General features: G+C 39.6%; 1 protein-coding gene across 1 annotated transcript in view; it reads right to left on the bottom strand.

Moving 5' to 3' along the window:
• The window catches only part of PCOLCE2 (procollagen C-endopeptidase enhancer 2), a 65,076-nt gene that overhangs the window by 7,741 nt on the left and 35,656 nt on the right, over positions 1-21,679 (bottom strand). Inside the window, exons 3-6 of the mRNA XM_032346794.1 lie at positions 20,939-21,194; positions 16,556-16,680; positions 12,680-12,816; positions 2,638-2,792 (exon numbers count right to left, since the gene is read on the bottom strand). Coding sequence (XP_032202685.1) covers positions 2,638-2,792; positions 12,680-12,816; positions 16,556-16,680; positions 20,939-21,194 — 673 coding nt within the window. The remainder of the gene's footprint in view (positions 1-2,637; positions 2,793-12,679; positions 12,817-16,555; positions 16,681-20,938; positions 21,195-21,679) is intronic.

Here is a 21,679-nt window from a genome sequence, read left to right as displayed (position 1 = left end):
ACGTTAGAGCACCCTGACCCTGTAACCTCTCTGTCTACTCTCTCCCTGCACGCCCTAGGTGCCATGTGGTCCCCAGCCTTCTTCTCCAGGTGCACCTGCAACCATCTCACTGCACCCCCCTCCACGGTCCTCTCAGTGCTGTGGCTCCATCACTCCCAGACCTTCCCTCTGCTCTGTGTCTGTCACTCAGTGCCAGGCTCACATGTCTTCCTCCTAGAGCTTCATCACCAAGCTCTCAAGCTTAGACATCCAAGCTGCCTCTCCTTCAAGCCCTTCTCTTTTCAGTCTCCTTTGCCATTATAGCTTCCTTTTTAAAAAGCTGGAACTTCCAGAGATTGAATTCCAGCCCTTTCTCCACCTTTCTCTCCTAACCTCTCCCTAGATGACCTCCTCCTGGGCCAACCATGTATATACTGATGATCTGCAAATGTAAATCTCTTGCAGAAATCTCTTCTGGAGGAGACCATGGATCAAACTGGACTTGACTAGTCCACTTGAGTGTCACACACTCAGGCCCAACAAGCCACAGCTTAACTAATGACTAGAGCCTTAAACCCAGTTCTCTGCTTCAGTGATGGTCTCATTATCCTTGGAACAGAGCAAGCCAGAGACTTGGGAAGCATTCTTGACACCCCCCTTATCTCCCTAATCCAATGAATCATCAATGAAAGACCTGTCAGTATCTCCCAAGGCCCCTGCCTTGTACAACAGCCAGCATTTCTTGACTCTGTATTTCAGCACAGTTTCCCTGGATAACCACAAGAACCTGTGGCCTCTTGACCCTCCCATCCATTCACTCACAATGACCAGACTGACCTTCAAAAAGTGAGAATCTAATCCTGAACTTTGCCTAAATCCACTGACAGTTTCCCCCCAAATTAGGAAAAAATCCCAATACTCTAAAAAATCCCCACACCTAGGACAGAATCCTAACACTCTAAAATACTTGGAAGCATAAGGAGAGAGGTGGTAGGACCTAACGACGGAGCTAGAGAGAGAAGCTAAGCACAACGTGTGAAGGGTCTTATACATGGCATGAAGAAACTTGACGCCTGTACTGCCCATTCTGATAGCCACTAGCCACATGAGGCTTCTTACATTAATTAAATTAAAATTCAGTTCCTCTGCATCACTAGCCACATTTCAAGTGTCCAACAGTGGCTATGGTATTGGATAGCACAGGTGCAGACAATTCCAGTGGGAGACATGATCTGCTTTGTGTGCGGAGGGGGGCATGCGGTGGGGAAGTAGGCGAGAGGAACTCAAGGATGATCTAAGAGTGTGGCTGCTAATGCTGTGGGCATGCTTGGGGAAGCCGCGGAGAAGCTGATTTAAACAGAAAATAGTGTGATCAAAATAAGTTGAGTTTGGTGTGTTTTAATTTAATTTAATTTAAATGTGTGTTTTAATTTAATTTAATTTAAATGTTTAGCAGTCACAAAACCCTAGGAGATAATCCTAAATTGATGTTTGCAATTTCAGAGAAGTTTAGGACTGAAGATAAAAATCTAGGGAGCCATTGAATTCACTGAAAGGAATAAGGACAACAGAGTCCCCTGAGATGAGCTGGAGAAATAAGAAATAGGGCTTCAATGTAAGGCAGTCCATCTCTAGGCCACAAGGTGGCACACTTGTGGAGTGTCAGAAGAAACAGCCCTTTGTAGAAGCGCCTGTACTCAAGTCAGGCGGACTTCGGGTGCAAGCAGAAAATGGTGGGCAATAAAGCTGGGCTCATTTTCAAACTGTCATGTATCCTAACTTTAGATCTTTCATTCCCACCTTTTTCTTTCTCCAGATTTAGATTTTGAGATCTGATGCCTGAAATCTCACTGGGTGGAGCTGACAGGCTGTAGGGACTCAGCATGGGGCTCCACTCTTGCCGCTCCGTTTCTTAGATCATGCTCCAGAGTTTCCCAACTAGCTACTATAACCCATTGAGTATTTCTGTTTGATTAACCCCATTTTGAAAGAAAAAAATGTATTTTGCACAACACATTTCAGAGGGAAGCAAAATAAAAACAAAAACCCAGAAAACTGGCAGATGGGAAAATAGACAGGTATCAAGACCCTAGAACTTTAATCTAAAATACTACAATTCTATGTACTAAAGTCATAATTTTTTAAGTATCAGAAAAAGAAAAACTGGGCTTATAATGATCTATGCCTATGTCAGGGTTCCTAATTTTTTTAAGTGGTCATAATTTTCTTAGATGACATTTGAAAATTATTAGCTTCTACACACTTATACCTTATACTTTTCTTCCATTAATGGAGTCATATTATTCCCTTAGATACGTTTGGTATTTTCTTTTTTTTTAGATTTTTTAATTTATTTATCAGAGAAAGAGGGAGAGAGAGCGAGCACAGGCAGACAGAATGGCAGGCAGAGGCAGAGGGAGAAGCAGGCTCCCTGCTGAGCAAGGAGCCCGATGTGGGACTCGATTCCAGGACGCTGGGATCATGACCTGAGCCGAAGGCAGCTGCTTAACCAACTGAGCCACCCAGGCGTCCCCCTTTGATAGGTTTTCATCTTATTTAATTTAGTTTCAAGTATCTTTACTTTTTTTTTTCTTTTTCAAAAGAATTTTTCTTATACTCCTGAAGTGTGTGTGCAAACATCAAAACAGAAAAACTCACCTGTAGTTACAGGGAACGTGGTGGTAACAGGTGATGCTGTAGTTGTAGGCAGTTTTTTTGGCCTGAATTTGTAGTGACCAATAAACCCATCTGCAGTTAAACTTAAGTCTGATAAAAACTGAATGAGAAGTTCATTTCTCTCAGATACAATTGGCCTAAAAGAAGAAAAGCATTAAAAAAAAATTTTTTTAAAGTGGCACCTCTCTGAAATGTAGACTTCTGCTCTCCATTCATTTCTGACAATAGATTATGGTATGTGTAAACTTAAATGTGGAATACTTCAAAAGGCAAAAGTCTCAATCTGCTCAGTATTAATGCTACTTAGCTAACATTTCCTGAGTGTTTGTTCAGCTCAGCACTAGGCTTTATGCAAACTCTCGAATTCCACCTTCACAGCAACTCTATTGTTATCCCTTTCTTAACAAAAAGACAACTGAACTTCAGAGTTCAAGTGATTTGCCCGAGGCCCTACAGCTAGTATATGTGGGGGATGCAGGATTTGAACATAGGACCAGGTAGACCTCGGGACCAATGTAAACATGGAAGCTGTGCCTGGTTCCTCACGAGCACCTCAGCTTTTGGTCTGACCTGGGAACCACACTGCTGCTTTTGACAAAGAGTCTGGACCTAAGCTGGCCAGGAAGCTAGGGATACTGGCCCAAGAGAGTCAGACGGAGAAATCTGATGAACAAATTCCTACACCCCACAAAGACTCAGCCAGAGGGATCATCTTAGTGGGCTGGTCACTAGGGGATAAAAAAGCCATGACTTCCATTTCATATTTAATGAGACCTCTGGTGCATGCCCAAAATGGAAACATTTCTGTTTATAATCTCAGTGGCAGAATGCTGTGAAGGAGAAAGTGATTGCTTTGGTAGTTATGAACAACATCATGAAGAACTCTAATTTTAAAGCTATTTTGGGGGCTTGCTTATTAGCTGGCACTAAAGATTTACTGGTGATGATAACTGAGGCTCAGAAGCACTTGTAAGTCTTAGGGGATAACTATTACATAAAAGAGTTTCATTTGAACTTTTTCTATTATAATTTAAACAATGGTTTAAAAATGCTATGTGGCTAATTCTATTTAAAGACTAGTTAATTGAAAAGTGGGGGAAAAAAAACCAAAACCTGAAAAGGTTATTTAACAGAGTTAACTGGCGGTTTGACTAAAGTTTTTTGAGGCATCTTCTCAGTCAAACTACTTCTCAGGCATTATGGACAGCAAATAAGGAGGCACTGCATCCCCCCGCGCCGCCCCCAACACCTGACAGCTACTTTGAGTAGGAATGTCTGTGTGTGTGTGTCGGTGAAGGAAGTAGATCTGAATTTGACCAAACCAGCTAGAAAAACTGCAGGATCTTTTCTGCCTTAAAGTCTACTACCTCCTGAGCCAAGGGATGGGACAAACCTAAGAGTGAGCTTTGTGACCTATAGTTAGTATCCTTGTCATGAAAGTGATTGAGATCATTGAGAATCAAGCCTTTATCAGAAATATTCTGTCTTCATGACAAAGTGCTCCACATTACTCGGCAGCGGGGAAATACAAATCAAAACCACAATGAGATACCACCTCACACCAGTCAGAATGGCTAAAATTAACAAGACAGGAAATGACAGATGCTGGCAAGGATGTAGAGAAAGGGGGACCCTCCTACACTGTTGGTGGGAATGCAAGCTGGTGCAACCACTCTGGAAAACAGCATGGAGGTTCCTCAAAAAGTTGAAAATAGAGCTACCCTATGACCCAGCAATTGCACTGGGTATTTACCCTAAAGATACAAACGTAGTGATCCAAAGGGGCACATGCACCCGAATATTTATAGCAGCAATGTCCACAATAGCCAAACTATGGAAAGAACCTAGATGTCCATCAACAGATGAATGGATAAAGAAGATGTGGTATATATACACAATGGAATATTATACAGCCATCAAAAGAAATGAAATCTTGCCTTTTGCGACAACGTGGGTAGAACTAGAGGGTATTGTGCTTAGCGAAATAAGTCAGCTGGAGAAAGACAACTATCATATGATCTCCCTGATATGAGGAAGTGGAGATGCAGTGTGGGGGTTTTGGGGGGTAGGAAAAGAATAAATGAAACAAGATGGGATCGGGAGGGAGACAAACCATAAGACTCTTAATCTCACAAAACAAACTGAGGGTTACCGGGGGGAGGGGTGTCGGGAGAGGGTGGTTGGGTTATGGACACTGGGGAAAGTATGTGCTATGGTGAGTGCTATGAAGTGTATAAACCTGGCGATTCACAGACCTGTACCCCTGGGACTAATAATACATTATATGTTAATAAAAAAATTTAAAAATTAAAAAAAAATTCTGTCTTGCTTTTGAAAACACATTCCATTAAATAAATACAAACAATGTGCACGAAACACAATTCCCAACTACAATAAAATATGTTAAACTTGTTTAAATGATAAAATTACAAAAAGCCCTTATTGTAATCGGCAAAGGAAACCTCAAGACCTAATCAGGTCAGCCTTCTGGGCAAGTGTTATAATTACAGTCATCATCGAATGCCTTTTCTATGAACTAATTTTGGGAGCGTTAAATTGGAAGTTGACTTTTCTCAAGGAAGAGTATTTTAGTAACAAAGACATATTTTTGTTACATTGCTACTGAGCTTTAGGCATGAATGTGACAGAATCACAGAGCCATAAATGTTCTGAGGGCCATGTGGTGCATCTGCAAATTAATGTTACACATCACTAGAAAGGCAAGAGGAACTCGGCACGCGGGTTCATTCCATGCTGGCAGGTCCCGGGAAGGGATGGAGGAGGCTGTTTGGTCTTACAGAGCTAGCTGTGTTAGTGGTCGCTGCTCTGTCATCCAGCCTTCCTCATCTTCATCTCTACGGCCAGTCAACCACCATGTCCTGCCAATCTTGCACCCTGAGCATTTCTTAATCCACCTCCTGTCCGTCTCTACCATTCTTTCCTGCCTCCTCAACTTCACTGGGACCCCCTGCCGCAGCCTTCTAACCGGACTCTCTTGCTCATCTTGTCAAGGATGGAGATTCTAAGGCAATGGTCCCATCATTTCTGGCCTAAATGCACCCAAAAGGTTCCTGCGTCTGCAGGATGTGGAACCCTGTTCAGCACTCCTGCCTCCTCTCTCCCCCTAGACCCCAGCGTAAGGTTTGGGTTACAGAATAGCACATACCTCCCCTGTGTACCTCTATTTGCAGAACTCCTTCTAACTTGGAATGACTCTGTCCTCCCTTCCGCCTCTGACCAACACCAGCCCTTCAAGACTAAGCTTCAAGAGGCACAATCTCCTCCAAAACACCTCTCCTGACCTCCTCACCACTTGTCCCGACTGGACTGAAGGACCCCTTGACCATCTAATGCCATTTCTATGGACTAATCTTGGGAAGAACTAATCTGACTCCTTGTCAGAAATCCTGGACCCGGGGGTCTTTGTCAAATATGTGACAGATACCAGTTTCTGTTCTGTATCTTCTCTTTTCCCTCTCTTGAAGGTGTATTTTGATGAGTAGAAATTATTTAAGTTTCCAATGCATCTGTAGTTGATTTTTGTGTGATACGATTCATTTTACCCATAAGAGTAAGACTTATGGGGCACCTGGGTGGCTCAGTGGGTTAAACCCTCTGCCTTCAGCTCAGGTCATGACCCCAGGGTCCTGGGATCGAGCCCCGCCTGGGGAAATCTCTGCTCAGCAGGGAGCCTGCTTCCTCCTCTCTCTCTGCCTGACTCTCTGCCTAGTTGTGATTTCTCTCTACCAAATAAATAAAATATTAAAAAAAAAGAGTAAAACTTATCCCTGCCTCATTTTTCAGTGGGCCATTTTCTTACTAGTGGACATGTGGGTCTCTGTGATGTGCCTCATCTGCAGACCGTGTGGAAACGTTTCTGGCCTCCCTTTGTTGTCGTCATTAGTCTGTTGGTCTATCTCTATTAAAACCACCTTGTCTCAATTATGACGGCTTTCCGAAATGACTTCATCATGTAAGGCAAATCCTCCTGCCAGGTTCTCCTTCAGAACTGCCTTAGTGTCCTCTCCTTCCCCCACCCCCTTGCAATTTCACGAATTTTAGAATCAGGCTGTCACGGCTAATGAAAAACGGATTTTGTTATTTTTAAATGACACTAATTCTTCCTATTCATGAGAAAGTATATAACTCCATTTATTGAGGTCTTTTAAAATTCCTTTGAGTAAGGTCTTACAATTTTCTCCATTGAGGCCTTATATAGAAGTATTAGATTTATTTTTTAATATCTTTTTAGTTGCTATGAAAATAATCTTTCTAAAAATACCAACTTTTTTTTTTTTTAAGTATTTAAGAAATGCAACCTTTTCTTTTAAGGCTCCAAGCTGGGCATGGAGCCTACTTGAACTCACAACCCTGAGATTAAGACATGAGCTGAGATCAAGACTGCATTCCCCAACTGACTGAGCCACCCAGGCACCCCCAAATTTTTTATTCAAGCTTTTTAAGAAAAGGTATTCTTGAATAATTAATGTTTCCAACAGCCCCCCCCCCCCCAAAATTAAATCTGCAAGTCACACTTTAATCTAGTAATGTATTTTCTAAGTTCAAACCAACCTCAAATTCCTGGTTAGAGCTTTTTTTTATACATTGTTAGATTTGACTTCCTAATATTTTTTCTTTTAAGATTTGTTTTTCATCACATTCGTAAGTAAGATCAATCTTTAATATTCTTTTTTGGGGGGGGGGATTCTGTCCTTACCTTGTTTTGGTGTGTATTTATACTAGCTTAATAAAATCAGTTGTGGAGGGGCGTCTGGGTGGCTCAGTGGGTTAAACTTCTGCCTTCCACTCAGGTCATGATCCCAGGGTTCTAGGATCGAGCCCCGCATTGGGCTCTCTGCTCAGGAAGGAGCCTGCTTCCCCCTCTTTCTCTGACTGCCTCTCTGCCTACTTATGATCTCTCTATCTGCCAAGTAAATAAATAAAATCTTTAAAAAAAAATCAATTGTGGAACAATCTCTGTTTTTCTCTGGAAGAATCTGTATAGTGTTTGGTATCATTTGTTCCTCAAATGTTTGTTGGCACGCATGGAGAAAAACAATCTGGGCCTGTTTCCCCCAAGAATGCCCCCCCATTAGGAAGACTTTTAACAACCAATTAAGTTTCTTTAATGATTATTTGGCAATTCTGGGTTTTTCTTTTCTCTGTGTCCATTTTTGCTTAAAAAATATATTTTCCCCAGTGGCTGAATGTACTTGTTCCCTATTTATCCGTTAGATAACCTATTAATTATTTTTCAAATCTTCTATATCCCATTTTTCCATCTTTCTCCAACTGACAGTTAATCTCTCAACTATTCAAAGAGATATGTTAAGAATCTCCTACTGTAATAGTAACTTTGTAGATCTATTAATTTTTGTTTACCTATTTTTTGCTTTATATATGTTTCTGTACATACAAGTTTACAGTTATTATACCTTCCTGATAAAGTGTACCTTTTATCATTACATAGCAACTATTTTTAGTAATGCTTTCTGCCTAAAATCTACTTTTCCCTAATATCAATAAAACTATATTCGTTTTCTTTCAACCAACATTTGGTTCCAATATCTTTTTCTATCCTTTTAGTCTCAAATGTCCTGTGTTCTTATTTTTGTTGGAAATGTGTCTTATAAACAGCATATATTGGATTTATTGTCCAGTCTAACATGCTTTGTCTTCTCACTAATGATTTGATTCATTTGCATTTATATTGATTACACATAGATCAAAATAGAATTCTACCATCTTATTTGGTGCACTTTTTTTTTTTTTTGTCTTGCCTTTTTTTTTTTTTTAAACGTTTCTCCTTTTCTCTTTTCTTGCCCTCCTTTGGAAAGAACTTCTTTCTCATTTCATGTTTTTTCTCCCCTGTTTTGGAAGTTAAAGACTCTAATGGTTGCCCTAAACTTAACATCTTCATTTACTTTAGCATCTTATACAGCTTAATAATATCTTCACCCTGTTTCTAAACGACACAAGGGCCCATGAGTCCTTCAGCTCTTAGAACCAGGATCTTTGCTCAGGGTTTCCTCCTGTAGCTCAGTCCTTTATCCAGCGACCGCTACTTTTCCGCTTGAAGTACAGAATGTGAAGCTTCTTTAGTTACGGTCTATTGGTAGAAAACTGTCTCAGCTCTTGTTTAAATGAAAAGGTCTTTTAACTTCTTTTATTCATAAATGAGAGGTTTTCCTGAGTAAATAATTCTAAAATGACAGTTACTTTGTCTCTGCATTTTGAGGATACTGTTCTAAGAGCTTCAGACTTCCACTATTGCTATGGAGAAGTCAGATGTTAGGCTAATTGGCTTCCTTCTGTGAAAATCTGTCTTTTCTCTCTGCTGTTTTTAACATCTCTCTGTTGTCCTGTGGTTTTGCTATATATATGTAGGAATTGGTATATTAATATATATACTGCTTAGGATTTGAGTTCTTGAACTTGATAATTGGGGTCTTTCATTTATAATGGAAAACTTGGCTATTATTTCTTCAAACATTACATCTCCTATATTCCCTATTTTTTTCTTATGGAACTCCAATTAAATGTATTTTAGATCCTCGCACTCTAGCCTCTACGGCTATTAACCTCTCTTTCATATTTCCCATCTATTATCTTTTTATGCTATATTCCAGGTAATTACTTCACAACTATTTCTCAGTTCCCTAATTCTTTTTGGAGCTGTGTCTTATCTGCTATTTAACACACGTATTCAGTTTTCTGTGTAAATTATCAAATGTCTCAGTTCTAGAAATTTTATTAGGCTCTTTGTTAATTCTGATCATATCTTAAAGTCTCTTGTTTCTTCGTCAGACTTCCAATAATCTGCACCTTCATTTTGTATGAATTTCTTTAAGCATATTTATTTCACATTCTGTATGATAATTACTATATATGGCCTCTGATTTTATTATTATTATATATTATTATATTATTATCTGATTATACTGTTTATTTCTGCTGATTCTTGTTTATGTTAACTTTTCCTTTATGTTTTGTGATTCTTTAGATTGGGAACTTATATTCCTTGAAATTTACTTATAGGAATTGCTAAAGCCTATGTTAGATGCCTTCTCCCAGACAGGATTTGTGTTTTCTCCTCTCAGTCCCTCTGGGCACTACCAAATGGGAAACCTTAAATTCTGGGCTACAGTTTTTGTACAGTCAGGTAGTGTCAATTCTAACCTCAGACTCACATGTGGACTGGTTTTTGGTTAAGAATTCTCATGAGAGAATACCTTTTCTTCCCTTTACCGAATGCCAAAGCCCCAACAGCCAATCTCCTTACCTTCACCCTTGGTGGGGAGGAGAATGAGTTCAGTCACATTCTCCATATGGTGTCACTTTCTATGGGTGCCTGACTTATGTTCTGGTCTTTGATCCAATCTCACCTCTTGCCTGGACCTTGAGCTCCGTCTCCTATCTCGAAGCCTGGTCTGCTGTGAGTGAAGTTCTAGGTCACCAAGAACTGGCACATGTCACCTGCAAGTACTTATCCTTTCGGATATAGGTTTCTTTTCATTTTTGACCTCTTATGAGTTCTCTTATTTTTTATCAACTGAGCAATGCTTAAAAAATTTTTTTTAACTTAGGAACACTGTTTAGTACTTATCCCTGTATGATTTTTATTTTTTATTTTTTACTTTTTTAATTTATCTGACAGAGATCACAAGTAGGCAGAGAGGCAGGCAGAGAGAGAGAGGAGGAAGCACGCTCTCCGCTGAGCAGAGAGCCTGCCCTGTATGATTTTTAAAGGCTATCTTCATTTCTGTATTGCTAGAAAATGAAACTTGAGAAAAATTTTTAAAAATATTTCAATATAAAGAGAAGGAGAGATATGGCAGAAAAAGCAACAGCAGGATAGAGTCAAGAAAGGGCTCCTTTTTTTTTTTTTTTGCCCCTTAATTCAGTAGAACTTAAATTTACAGGCTATGGGAAAGAAATAAAAACAAAAAGGAGGCAGAGGTTAAAGGTGGAGATGATGGAGAAAAAGAAGAGGACTATTGGACAGAGGGAAGTATCAAGGGAGAAAAGGAGAAGGTCAGAAGGAGGATATAGGCGTAGGACTGGCTTTGAATAAAAGAGTGTGTGGTAGGCTGAGTAGTGGCCCCCCCAAGTGTGTCCACATTCTAATCTTCGGGGCTTGTCAATACGCTATCTTCTGTGCAAAGGGACTTCGCAGGTATGATTTAGTTAAGGATCTCAAAAAGGGGAGAGTGTCCTGGATTGCTTAGGTGGGCCCTAAATGTAACCACTGGTGTTCTCAGAAAAGAGAGGTTTGACTCCAGAAGAGGAGAAGGCCATACGGGACAGAAGCAGAGATAGGAGTGATGTGCTTTGAAGATGGAGGAGGAAACCGCTGCCAAAACATAGCAGCAGCTTCTTGAAGCTGAAATAGGCATGGAAATAGATTCTCCCCTCAGAGCTTCCAGAAGCAAACAGCCTGCTGACAGCTTGGCTTTAGTCCAGTGAAAGTAAGTTCAGACTTCTGACCTTCACAACTGTAAGGGAATAAATGGGTTCCTACAAGCCACTCGGTTTGTGTTAATCTGTTAGAGCAGCAACAGGAGAAGAATACAGCAGGAACACCTATTCTGAGAGCTTAGAAATGGGCCTTTCTCTAACACATTCAGCTGGAGAGTCAAATTTGGGTATGGTAATGTTCAAATTTTAACCAACTTGCAGGTATTAAGAATTGTTTGTATTATCAATCTTAAGCTAAATGAATTTAAATTGAAAACTACTTTGCGGTAACTCACATGCATCGAGGGGAATCACAGACATGCATGTACCAGTGACACATATAATCTAATTGTGTTTAAGCACATTATGTATATACAGAGGTATATACCTACTTCATTCTTCTCCTCTGACATGTCCCCTATGTTAGAGTGTGTTGAGGTGTGGTGTATGTGTTACGTATTTGGGTAGGTGAGATGCTGGATAGAGTTGCTCCTCTTTCAAGGGAAGGAGAATAATAAATAATAAATAATAATAAATAACTCACATGCATCGAGGGGAATCACAGACATGCATGTAAAATCCAGTGACACATATAATCTAATTGTGTTTAAGCAACAAAGTAGAAAGGGTATTTCAATTGGCAGAATGGTGACTTTGACAGCAAGCTGTAGTAATTTTTTAAAGATGTTATTTACTTATTTATTTAACACAAAGAGATGGAGAGAGGATGAGAGAAAGCACAAGCAGGGGAAGCCGCAAGCAGAGGGAGAAGCAGACTCCCTGGGGAGCTGACACAGGACTCGATTCCAGGACCCCGGGATCATGACCTGAGCTGAAGGCAGATGCTTAACTGACTGAGCCACCCATGATCCCCCCCCCCTTTTTTTTAGTAATCTCTACAGGCTCAAACTTATGACCCTGAGGTCAAGTGTTGCAAGCTCTACCCACTCAGTAAGCTAGACACCCTGAGCTGTAGTAATTTCAATTTCAGCCACCTGCTTTTTTTCTCAGAACTTCCCCCATTCCACTCTGATGCCTGAAGTCACCTTTGTAGAGCAGTGACGTCTCCAGGTATCTGGCTAGCAGCTGACTCTGGGGCATCACCAACCCTGCTTCTGTTAATCTGGCTGTTGAGGCCTCACTATACTCATCAATGTTGCTTTGCTTTCTGGGCTGACTAACTCTTAGTGCTGGTGCTGTATGGGACTCTATAGCCATGGAACCCCAGAATTTGTGAACAAAACAACAACAGCATAGAATCCTCCAGAAAATAAAATATAGATATATAATACATAAATTTATATATAAATAAAATATAATAAATATATTTGTATATTTATAAATAATTAAAAATTTTAAATAAAATTTATAGATAAATTTTATAAATATAAAATAATTTATATATATTTATATAAACATAAATAAATTTATAAATTAATTATAAATCTATAAATAAAAATATATTTATATATAAATAAAATATAAATATCAATATAATTGGTTAATTGACTAAAAAAGAAGTCTAGAGCCACTAAAACATTAATGAAATAATACAGGCACTACTTACGCAGGTGGGCTATCGCCACAATATTTTCCAATTCTTTTAGCGTCATTGATTTCTCCACCATTGAACACAGCCACAAAATCATACCGGCAATAGTTGTCACGCTCAACATCAAACTTCTCAAATTTCAATTCTATAAGCTTTAGAGAAAGCACAACATTAGAAATATCAAGATAGCACTGAGGAATAATCTCAAATGAGAATCTTCCTCTCCCCAGATCTGAAGATTTTCCTTGGTAAAGAATGTGTTCATTCTGTTTGAATTATTTGTTTCTTATTGTTTTCATATTTCTTCTCTAACAAAACTGTGGTATTTTTTATTTTAATCATTCCAAAAGATCAACCTTGGTTAAGATCTTAAATTTGAGAGATCTGTTCACCTACAGTTACAAATGTATGGGAACACCATGTAACCCTAAAAACCTACGTTAAGAACATAACTGGATACGTGTTGGAGTGGGAAGCAGAGGTATATACCTACTTCATTCTTCTCCTCTGACATGTCCCCTATGTTAGAGTGTGTTGAGGTGTGGTGTATGTGTTACGTATTTGGGTAGGTGAGATGCTGGATAGAGTTGCTCCTCTTTCAAGGGAAGGAGAATGATATTCCTATTACATGTAAGAAGATAAATTCTTTAGGACCAGAGATTCAGGAAGTAGAGATTGACTGTGAGTCTTCCTGAAGTTTGTTTGAAAAGTGTGCCTACTGAGTTGAGCACAGCCTACTTGGTGATGTGGTTGATTTCTGAAGAGGCTGCTTGAAAGCACTGATAAACAAAGTCAGTGTTAAATTTCTTTTTTTTTTTTTTTAAAGATTTTATTTATTTATTTGACAGAGAGAAATCACAAGCAGATGGAGAGGCAGGCAGAGAGAGAGAGGGAGGAGGAAGCAGGCTCCCCGCTGAGCAGAGAGCCCGATGCGGGACTCGATCCCAGGACCCTGAGGATCATGACCTGAGCCGAAGGCAGCGGCTTAACCCACTGAGCCACCCAGGCGCCCTAGATTTCTTAAGTATTAGTTTTTTTGTACTAGTACCAATAATAGTATCCTTAAGTTATTCAAGTCAATAGGAAGTTTTAATAGGCAACGTTTCCCTCATAAGCAGATTTTTCCAGGGCACCTCCAATTTGTGAATCAAAGGAAATCTCAATGGGTCATCAATACCCATGGTACCCAGATAGCTGGTTCTATGCAGGTGGGCAGGCAACCTCCCTGCTGCTTACAGAAGATAACGGGCATTAGGGGCGCCTGGGTGGCTCAGTGGGTTAAATCCTCTGCCTTCGGCTCGGGTCATGATCCCAGGGTCCTGGTATCGAGCCCCGCATCGGGCTCTCTGTTCAGCAGGGAGCCTGCTTCCTCCAATCTCTCCGCCTGCCTCTCTGTCTACTTGTGATCTCTGTCTGTCAAATAAATAAATAAAATCTTAAAAAAAAAAAAAAAGAAAGATAACGGGCATTAATTTCTCTTAGGACAGGCTGTAGTTATTAGCTAAAGGAGACTCACACGCAATAATTGGGTGAAGATGGTAACAGCAACAGCACCAGAGGGACCAGTGGTAAATTCTGGCTTTGACCGTACCGTCGCATATCTACATATTTACCCACCTTTAAAAAGTCAGCACCAGTTATGGCTGAATAACAGCTTATTCATATTTAGCACTGTTTTAAATTATATTAAAATATTTCCTCTTTGGGTCCAATAATTTCTAACCGGTTACTAATAAAATGTTTTCCAGATTATTAAAAATTGGCTGAATTTTCTCTACTTAGAAATTAGTCACATAATCACTTTTGGAGAAAGGATTAAAAATGAGTAAATAAAAAGGAGAATAAAGGGAAAAGCTATGATTAAAAAAATGAAAATAAGTCTTTAACTTATGCTCATAGGTTTGCACAGAAATTACTTAGGACTTAATCTTCCCATTATATTCTACTTTGACAGTGCTTCCATGATTTCAGGCATTGCAATAGTCATTAAAAACTACTTGGCTGGGGGCGCCTGGGTGGCTCAGTGGGTTAAAGCCTCTGCCTTCAGCTCAGGTCATTATTCTAGGGTCCTGGGATCGACCTGCATCGGGCTCTCTGCTTGGCAGGGAGCCTGCTTCCTCCTCTCTCTCTCTGCTTGCCTCTCTGCCTACTTGTGATCTCTGTCAAACAAATAAATAAAATCTTAAAAAAAAAAAAAACTTGGCTGAAGCCAAAAATCACATTAGTAAAATGGAAGCCAAATTTAAGTTTAAATAATCAAAGAGATGAACAATGGAAAAAAGACGCTGAATTGTAATCTGCAAGGATAACTAGGCTGAAATTATTTAGGCTAATTAATACATTTCCAAATGTCACAGAGAGAAAAATGACCAGCACAATCTCAAGAATTACATAATGGAGGGGCGCCTGGGTGGCTCAGTGGATTAAGCCTCTGCCTTTGGCTCAGGTCATGATCTCAAGGTCCTGTGATCAAGCCCCATGTTGGGCTCCTACCCCATGTTGGGCTCCTGCTCAGCAAAAGCCTGCTTTTCCCTTTCCCAGTCCCTCTGCTTGTGTTTCCTCTCTAGCTGTTTCTCTCTGTCAAATAAATAAAACCTTAAAAAAAAAAAAATACATAATGGCTTAAATATCAAGAAATGTGATTTTTAAGTGTTAAACTATTAAAAAGTTCAATAAATTTGTAGAATCTTTCATCATTAAGTAAATGACCATATTTTTATTCTTGAAAATAAAACTGGGTTTGGAGATTATGATCAAAGTGTGTGTGTGTGTGTGTTTGTGTGTGTGTGAGAGAGAGAGAGAGAGAGAGAGAGGGAGAGTGTTCAAATCACTAACCTGCATGGTATATTTGCCTGAATAATTTTCCATTAAAAAATCAATATATGACAAATAGTATTTGTGTAAGTCATACAAAAGGTAAGCTTAGAAAATTTTTTAAAGATTTCTTTATTTGTTTTAGAGAGAGAGAAAGAGCATGTGTGCACACACTAGTGGAGGGGCAGAAGGAGAGAAGCAGATTCCCTGCTGAGCAGGAAGTCTGAGGCCTCCATCACAGGAACCTGAGATCATGACCTGAACCAGAATCAAGAGTGGGTTGCTGAACCAACTGAACCACTCAGGTGCCTAGAAAAGTTTTTTTTAGACAGTATCCTAACACTCACCCTCTAGTGTTTGAGTAAAGTCTGTAGCGTTTATAACAATAATTTTTTAAAAGTTATTTCCCCAAGTCCACAAAGAAGACTTGGTCTATTCCCATGCTAAGTTTTGTCCTGAAATTCATATCTGAAAGTGGTTCCCAGAAATGGTAAAATTTCATATAACCACAAACTAATAAGCACTGGAAAACCAGACCTTCTCTGTTGGTTGTTTTACAGCAATGAATGAAGTTATTTGTGGGGAACCTGAATAAATTTTACATTAAACAACAACCAAAAAAAAAATACCACAAGGCAGATTAGCCTTCAGACTCGTTCTCTGAGGGGAAGATGTAGTGTGCCTGCCCCAGCTTTGTCCAGGTGAAGGTGTCACAGTTCATCTGCCACGTGAACAAACGGTGACCTGAAACCTGCATGTACTTGGGGATTCCAATCCTCCCATACTCAGTCACTGCTGTTTATAACACCTTCCCCAGGGTTCAGAAATCTCACAGGGATTTGCTTACAATTATACTGAAATTTGAAAATCATATTTATATACTAGGAAATTAAATGCACAACTTTTTTAAGTCAAATAGTGCAAAAGCAATTTTAATCTGGGTCTTTGTATGAAAAGACACCTGCGACCAGCAGAGCCTTCCTCACCCTGCATGCTAAGCTCTTGAGAGATGGGCCCCTTGCATCATCTAGGCAATTCACACACACACGCTTTCTTCATGTTTTTAGGGAATCTTACCTGATTCTTTGGGGCTACAATGTGCCACACACAAGTGACTCCTGCAGGGTAATCTCGGTCTGGCCAGTTGGGGGTTTTAAAAGAGCCGGAAGGTCTTTCAAGGCGTCCTCCACAATACCGATCCCCTGAATTTTTAAAGTATGAAAAAAAATCCAGGTTATGGCAATGCAACTGTAAGAAGACTGGGATTTGGAATATTGGTAATAATACAGTGAATAAAGCCACTGGCAGAAGCTCTTCAATTTTTTCCTAAAACATGGTTACACAGCCTCCTACACCCCCCACCCCCACCCCCACCAGCCACACACTGAATGATCTCTGTTACCTGACCTATCACATGAGCACAAGAGAACACAGGAGTCAGGCCTATAGCTTCTTTTCTTTCTGTTTTTTTGGGTAAGTGAAGACAGATATTTGGGCATGAAACATTCAGAAATCATGCTGGCTCAACAAATCATACAGATTTTAAAGAACCTTCATGACAGAGGTGTTTATTAATAGGATTAAAATGCATGCCCACAGACAAAATTTGAATATGTTGGCAGAGAATACTCTCATTACCAGAAAACTCTATATGCTATGCATCTTTAATAATTTTAAGAACAGATTTTGTTTGTAAAAAGTTTATAGATTTTCAGCAATACAAAAGAGCATCAAGAAGAAAAAGAAAATTACCCCAAATCCAACCACCTAAAACTAACCACAATTAATATTTGAGAAACATCATTTCAGACATGTCCATGCATATATACTGATAGGTCAACAGGAATAATTTCAGAACAATATATATATTTTTAAAATTTTTATTTATTTGACAGAGAGGGAGATAGTGAGAGCAGGAACAGAAGCAGGGGGAGTAGGAGAGGGATAGCAGGCTTCCCGCAGAGCAGGAAGCCTGATGTGGGGCTCGATTCTAGGACCCTGAGATCATGACCTGAGCCAAAGGCAGAGTCTTAATGACTGAGCCACCCAGGTGCCCCAAAACAGTATTTTAATACAAAGTTCTAAATTAAATTTTATTTGAATTAAACTAACAAAAACTGAACTGAAACTAAGAGAACTTAATATACTTTATATAATATCTTTGACGCAGAAGAGAATCATTCTTAAAAGGCATCTCTAAGAAAATGCCCTATAAAAATTGAGGCTGGATAATTTCTAAAGCTGTTTATCATGGAAAATTTCAAGCAGATACAAAGTAATTAGAATAATATAATGAGCTTCTATGTATCCGTCACCCAATTTCAACAATTAATTATTATACTACTGTTCTTTTTATTAATATCATTATCCAATCCCCACCATCTGCTTTATTATTAGAGATTTCAGGGAGGTAAATTCATGTACGGTGAAAGGCACAAATATTAGCTATAGTAATTTGAAAAATTAATCTCCTTGTGTTAACCACACTCCTGTGATCATACAGAATCCATTTCCCACCAAATTCCTGTATCCCTTCCCAGTCGGCCAACTCTTCACACCACTTTTCTGAAAAATTTTACCTTAGATTAGTTTTATTCTAGCGCTTTCCCAAACATGGACTCATGTACTGTGGACTCTTCTGCATCTGGCTTCCCCTGCACGGCATCTGAGGTGGATTCATATTGCCGTTTGTATTCATAGTTTGCTGTTTTACTCTCCCGGGTGATTGCAGGTGTGGAAACACAATTTGTCTCCCTCTTCTTCTGCTGGACATTCCTTTGGGTGTTTCCAGTTCAGGCTATTGTGAGTGAAGCTGCTGTGACCTGTTCTGTACAAATCTCTTTGTGGACATGCATTTTCATTTCTCTTGCACCAGTACCCAGGAAAGCAATTCCTAGGCCAAGAATAGCTGTCGATGTTTAATTTCAGAAGAAACTACGAATGATTTCCCCTCGAGGCTGCATTTGGTACGTCTCCAGGTACGAGCCCTTCGGTCATACTTGGATGATGTCAGTTATTTTTGCCAATCTGGTAGGTTTGTAACGGTTCCTCAGGGTGGTTTAAAAAATTATTTATTTATTTATTTGACAGAGAGAGAGATCACAAGTAGGCAGAGAGGCAAGCAGTGATGGGGAAGCAGGCTCCCTGCTGAGCAGAGAGCTCGATATGGGGCTGGATGCGGGGCTCGATCCCAGGACTCTGAGATCATGACCTGAGCTGAAGGCAGATGCTTAATGACTGAGCCACCCAGGCGCCCCAGTAGTCTTTTATATTTACCATTTCCAGTGGCTGCCAATCCTATTACCTTCGTGTTACCCTGTGGGACCATTTCCCTTCAACTTGAGGAACTTCCTTCAATATTTCTTGGGGTGCAAGATATGTCCTTAATCCACTTTCATTTTTAAAGACCAGGTACAGAATTCTGGGCTGATAGTTTTACTCCAGCTACTTTAAGAACACTACTCTACTGTCTTCTGGCCTCTACTGTTTCTAATGAAAAGAAAGCCATCCTTCACCCCATCTTTCCCTTATATGTGATTCGATTTCCATCTCACTAATTTTAAAACTTTCTCTTTATATTTAAAGTTCTGCAATTTTGATGTTCCTCAGTGTGGCTTTTTAAAAATTTATCCTGTTTGGGGCTTGTTGATCTTCTTTGCTCTATAAAATTAACGTTCTTCAGTGAATGTAGGTGGCTTCAAGCCATTATTTCTTCAGACATTTTTCTGTCCTACTTGACATTGCCTCACTCTCTTGGGCTCTTTTTCTTTAATCTTTTTCCTCCTGGTTCTTCAGATTGGATCATTTCTATGTAGAGCCACTGACTCTTCTGCCATCTCCAATCTGCTTGAAAGCCCACCAGGTAAATTTTTAAATTTCAGATTCTCTTTCAGTTCTAGAATTGCTCTTTTATTCTTTTTTTTTTTTAAATATAGTTTATAGTTTCATAGTTCTGTTTCTCTTCTGAAATTCTCAGTCTGTTTACTTACTACACATCTGTTTCCCTTGAAGTCCTTACGCATAGTTACAATAGTTCCTTTAAGTGCGTATCTGCTAACTGCCACATCTGAGTTATCCTGGGACTGGTTTTTACTGACTGCTTTTCCTCTTGAATATAAACACACTTTTCTGGTTTTACCACATAGATACCGGGTATTATGAATGATACCTTACAGAGACTCTAGATTCTGTTGTGTTTGTGTGAAAAAGGATTTGGGTTCCAGCAGGCATTTCACTTGCCTAGACTCAAGCTCACGGTGGGTTTCCCTGGCCGTGCGCAGCAGCTGTAATCTCTGTTCACTTTCACCTGATGCTTTTGTGACGGGTCAGCTGGACTGACCCAGTCAGTCAAACACAGAATTTGGCTGTCACCCAAAGAGAGATCTCGGTGGATTTTACATGTACATTCTGTGCCTCAGTTCCTCTGTAGCTCCCAGCCAGCATTTCCTCCCAAACGTTCTGGCTGCTCTTGGCAGCCCCAAAGCCTGTTCTCTGACATCTCCAACTGAAATGCAGTGCAACAACCTAAAGCAAGAGCAGACTAGGAAATGCCCTCCAGGAAAAGGCTGCATATTTAACAGATCTTGCCCAATCTTATCTCTTCAGGGTAGACGTTTCTACCCATGGGTGCTCATATGTACTGACATGAAAACACCCAATATGTAGTTCTTAAGTGAAAAAAAAAAAAAAGTTGTGAAATAATATGAATGTATGATCCCACTTAGATTTTTAAAAAGCTACTGCAGAGGGCGCCTGGGTGGCTCAGTGGGTTAAGGCCTCTGCCTTCGGCTCAAGGTCATGATCCCAGGGTCCTGGGATCAAGCCCCGCATCGGGCTCTCTGCTCCGCGGGGAGCCTGCTTCCTCCCCTCTCTCTCTGCCTGCCTCTCTGCCTACTTGTGATTTCTCTCTCTCTGTCAAATAAATAAAAATCTTTAAAAAAAAAAAAAAAAAAGCTACTGCAGAATTGTACCTAGAAAGGGATGGCAATCACCGACCACGTCTCTTTCCAAGATGGGACTATAATGGAGTGAAGGGATATGTTTTGATATCTGTATGTGTATATATGTATGTAAGCTTCATATTTTTACTCCAGGAATTTCTATATTTGAATTTTGATAAGAATCACATGGGCTTTAAAAAAAGAGACTTTTTTGAAAAAATAATAAAAATAAACAAAATAAAATAATAAATATTATAATACTATATATTAAATATAAATATAATAAATAATATACAATTATAATAAATAAATAAAATTTTAAAAGAGACTTTTTTAAATGGTCTCTTGGTGGTTCAACAGCATTTATTAGCTCTGCCTGAGAAGAAATGCTCTTCAACTTTAGGCTAAAGGAGTAAATACATACAAAGACCCTGGGACGAGGCTCAGCCAGGGACAGGAGGCACCCACTAACCCATAAGCCATTATTACCGCCATGATTGCTATTATGTGGAAACACTACCTCTTTCATTTGGTTCAGCAGCAGAGAACATGGCCATGAAGCCATTCCCAGCCGTGTTGGCATCGGAAATCATCTGCACCATCATCTTGTTACCGCTGGACACAAGGGCTCCAGGCCGGAACGTGCCACAGAAGCGCCCGATACGCTGGCCATTGGTGTGACCATTGTACACGTCTACAAAGTCATAGCGGCACAGGTTGTCGCTCTCCAGATCTATGAATCGGAAATTAAGAACTACCACTTTTCCTTCAGGAACCTGGAGAGAAATTACCAATTGGAAAACCATGTCATAAAAACAGTATCTGAAGTCTTCCCATCTAGCCTGAAGTGAGCAGATTAAAATATAATATACCCAAGATGATGCTTTTCTTCCCACAAATCTGAACTAACCCAGAAAAGGTTTTCTACCATAATGAATTCCTAATAAAATATAAGTATTTATTGTCTTTTGACAAATGCTACAATTCATGAGGGAACACAATCTTATTCCTAGAAAGTTTATCTCAACAAAGTTGCAAAATGTTGGGTTAGTCTTAAAATTTGTTAGTCACTGCTTACAAAGAATACCAGTTCTAACTGGACCTTAGCAACCCCATTTGCAAATTGTAAAACACCATGGCACCCAGAGGTATTTCTTGGCAAAGAAATATTTGAAATAGCATTCTTCACAAATAATACAACAGGATAGTCTCAATATGTAGAATACTTCTATCAAGTTTGGATTGTTTGGCAATTGTGCAG

This window comes from Mustela erminea, chromosome 1, assembly GCF_009829155.1.
Source record: "Mustela erminea isolate mMusErm1 chromosome 1, mMusErm1.Pri, whole genome shotgun sequence".
Classification (NCBI taxonomy): Eukaryota; Metazoa; Chordata; class Mammalia; order Carnivora; family Mustelidae; genus Mustela; species Mustela erminea.
Note: the sequence above shows the minus strand (reverse complement) of the source record. Positions and strands in the feature narration are given on the sequence as shown.